Here is a 3,025-nt window from a genome sequence, read left to right on the forward strand (position 1 = left end):
TATTTCTGGCTGTCCTGCCCGGCCCTTCCTTTTCCCATTACAATTGAGTTTTAACTCAAGGTTTTATTTGATTACATCACCCATTTTCCCTCCTTCATTCACTTAATTCTCCTCTCTCTCTCCCTCCATCTCCGTCTTCCTCTCTCCCTCTCTCCCACGGCCTGCCTATGAGATAGTGCTTCTCAAACCACGAGTACGACGGCAGGATCACATTAATAATTGCTCTAATAATTATTGAGCGGATTACATGGTGCAGATAGACGGGAGAATGCTCTGCGCTATCATTTAATTAGCCATGCACTATCTCTAACACTGTCCCTTCTGGCTGTGACTCTGTGACACACTCACAGCCCTCTGCTGAGCCCTCACATCGGTCCTAACCTTTTCTCCTCCCGTATACTCACATAACTTGTATTGATGAACTGTATTGGTATTCTGATAATCTGTTGTCATCCCTTGTTTGTATTTTAGTTCCTTGAAGGCCAGAGTATATCTTGTTATGGTGTACACCCTTCTGGTCCTGTAGGTCCATGTTGAAGGACTTAGTATTCCCCCTGCCCCTCTCTCCCTCTCTCTTTATCTCTGTGTCTCTCTGCGTCTGTGTCTTCTGCAGGGCGAGGGCCTACAGCTGGAGTATGAGATGAATCTAACCAACGGACAGTCCTTCTGGACCAAGCATTTCTCCGCGGATGAGTTTGGTAAAGAGCGATTAGACAGGACCGAGTGAGAGTCAACAGAGAGGACGAGGGAAAGAGAAACATAGAGAGAGGACAAGAGAGAGAGAGACATACAGTGAGGACGAGAGAGAGAGAGAGAGAGAGACATACAGAGAGGACGAGAGAGAGAGAGAGAGAGAGAGAGAGAGACATACAGAGAGGACGAGAGAGAGAGAGAGAGAGAGAGAGAGAGAGAGAGACATACAGAGAGGACGAGAGAGAGAGAGAGAGAGAGAGAGAGACGTACAGAGAGGACGACAGAGAGAGAGAGAGAGAGAGAGACATACAGTGAGGACGAGAGAGAGAGAGAGAGAGAGACATACAGAGAGGACGAGAGAGAGAGAGAGAGAGAGAGAGAGAGAGACATACAGAGAGGACGAGCGAGAGAGAGAGACAGAGAGAGAGAGAGAGAGAGAGACATACAGAGAGGACGAGAGAGAGAGACTTACAGAGAGGATGAGCCCAGAGAGAGAGAAAGGGAGAGAGATTATGGAAGGTATCGCTGATGGCACAAGCCAACACCATTTAGCACGGCCAATAAAGCACACTGAACTGAACAAATTAAAATAATGAAGGGATGGCTGGATGAATTAATGATGATGGATGAACTGAGATGAAAGGATGAGAAGCGAAGACGCCGCCTGTCTAGCTGTGTTTTTTCCTGCATCATCTACGTATGATTCCCCCCCCCCATCTCTCCTTCTCTTGCTTTTCTTACTCTCTGTCTCTCCTTCTCTCTCTCGCTTGGGTTTGCTGTCTCTGCCTCAACTAATAAATTGTGGTTCCCTCTCGCCTCAACCAATTTTTTCCTCTTAATTCCCCCTCTCTCCTTTCTTCCCCTCTCTGTTTATATCCTCTCTCTCACTCTCTGTCTGTCTCTATGTGTTCCTCCACCAACAAGTTATTGCCTCTGTTTCCCCACTTATGGTCTGCAATCTCTGGTCCACACCCCCCCCCCCCCCCCCCCCCGCCTCTCTCCCTCTGTCATGCCATCTCTCCATCGCAGGGATCCTGGAACGGACATCACTTTCCTGGTTATCTTCTCCCTGGTGTTCCTCCTGTCCTGCTACTTTGCCTGTAAGTAACTCCCTCGCTCCCTCCCCCCGTCCCTCGCTCCCTCCCCCGTCCCTCCCTCCCTCCCCCCGTCCCTCGCTCCCCTCCCCCCGTCCCTCCCTCCCTCCCCCGTCCCTCCCTCCCTCCCCCCGTCCCTCGCTCCCTCCCATTAACCCCCCATGTCCTCTCATCTTCCTACATCTCTCCCTTCCTCTCCCTCGCTCTCTCCCTCCCTCTCTTTCTCTCTCTGCTATGCTCCCTCCCTTCCCCCCTGTCCCCCCAAACACACACACACACACACACTCTGGCTCTCTCTTGTGATTTCCACGAGGAGACCAATTTAGGTTCTCTATATTTATATATTTCCGTGCCGGTGCGAGCCAGCTATTGCAGGCCTCGCATGCCTTGAATTCTAACATCGCCGGATGTTTTTCACGCAAGGGTAAGGAGCACTCTATCTCCTCCGCTGTTGCTGGTCCTGAGGCTGGATAAAGGGGGCGTGAACCTCCTCCTCCCGAGGGGGGGGGGGGGGGGGGGGGGGGCTTGGTTCCTGGGTGGGTAGGGGTGTCCATCACACTGGCAAACTGGGCTTCATTAAGTGCCAGGCAAACATTTTTTATTTAAGGATATCTAACCACTTTATAATACCACTTTGAAGCAGTGGTAATGTCAGGTCATTATAAAAACAAATATTCTGCTGTTAATTGTTATGATGAGAAAATGTCAGTTCTTCTGTTGTTTTTTGTGATTTATTCAATTAATTGGAGAACATTTTGAGGGCTGGCATGCTAAAAAAAGTAGCATTATTCAAATTTCGGTACAGTATCTCATATTACATAAAACTGTAAATTCAGTCAAAAGTAAAAGTTGAATCCATAAGAGGATATATGCCAGCTGCATAAATAGCACTTTTCCTCAAACAGCACAAATGACTTAAATACACATTAATCTAGTGTTCCCCCCGGGGGGCTGGAGAGAAGAAAAGGAAAGAGTGTTTACGATTTCAAACGAACGCGTCTACAGTGGTTTCCCCCTATGGATGTAAATCAAACTGCTATACCTTCAATCTATCCCCACCGAGCTCCTTGTTCTTTCATTTCCTTCCATCTCCCCCCTCCCCCCCCAACACACACACTCACTCTCCATCTCTCCATCTCTCCATCCCTCCATCTCCTCACCATCTGCTTCACCATATCTCCATACCTTTTATGTCCCTCTACTCCTCCCCTTCTCCCTCTCACCCCCTGCTGCCTCCC

The 3,025-nt window shown here is 49.1% G+C and overlaps 1 protein-coding gene across 1 annotated transcript in view; it reads left to right on the forward strand.

The window, feature by feature from the left end:
* tmem145 (transmembrane protein 145) overlaps positions 1-809 on the forward strand; it is an 18,926-nt gene extending 18,117 nt beyond the window's left edge. The window contains exon 6 of the mRNA XM_060064169.1: positions 614-809. Coding sequence (XP_059920152.1) covers positions 614-727 — 114 coding nt within the window. The 3' untranslated portion in view covers positions 728-809. The remainder of the gene's footprint in view (positions 1-613) is intronic.
* Positions 810-3,025: the final 2,216 nt, after the last annotated feature.

This window comes from Gadus macrocephalus, chromosome 11 (genome assembly GCF_031168955.1).
Source record: "Gadus macrocephalus chromosome 11, ASM3116895v1".
Lineage (NCBI taxonomy): Eukaryota > Metazoa > Chordata > Actinopteri > Gadiformes > Gadidae > Gadus > Gadus macrocephalus.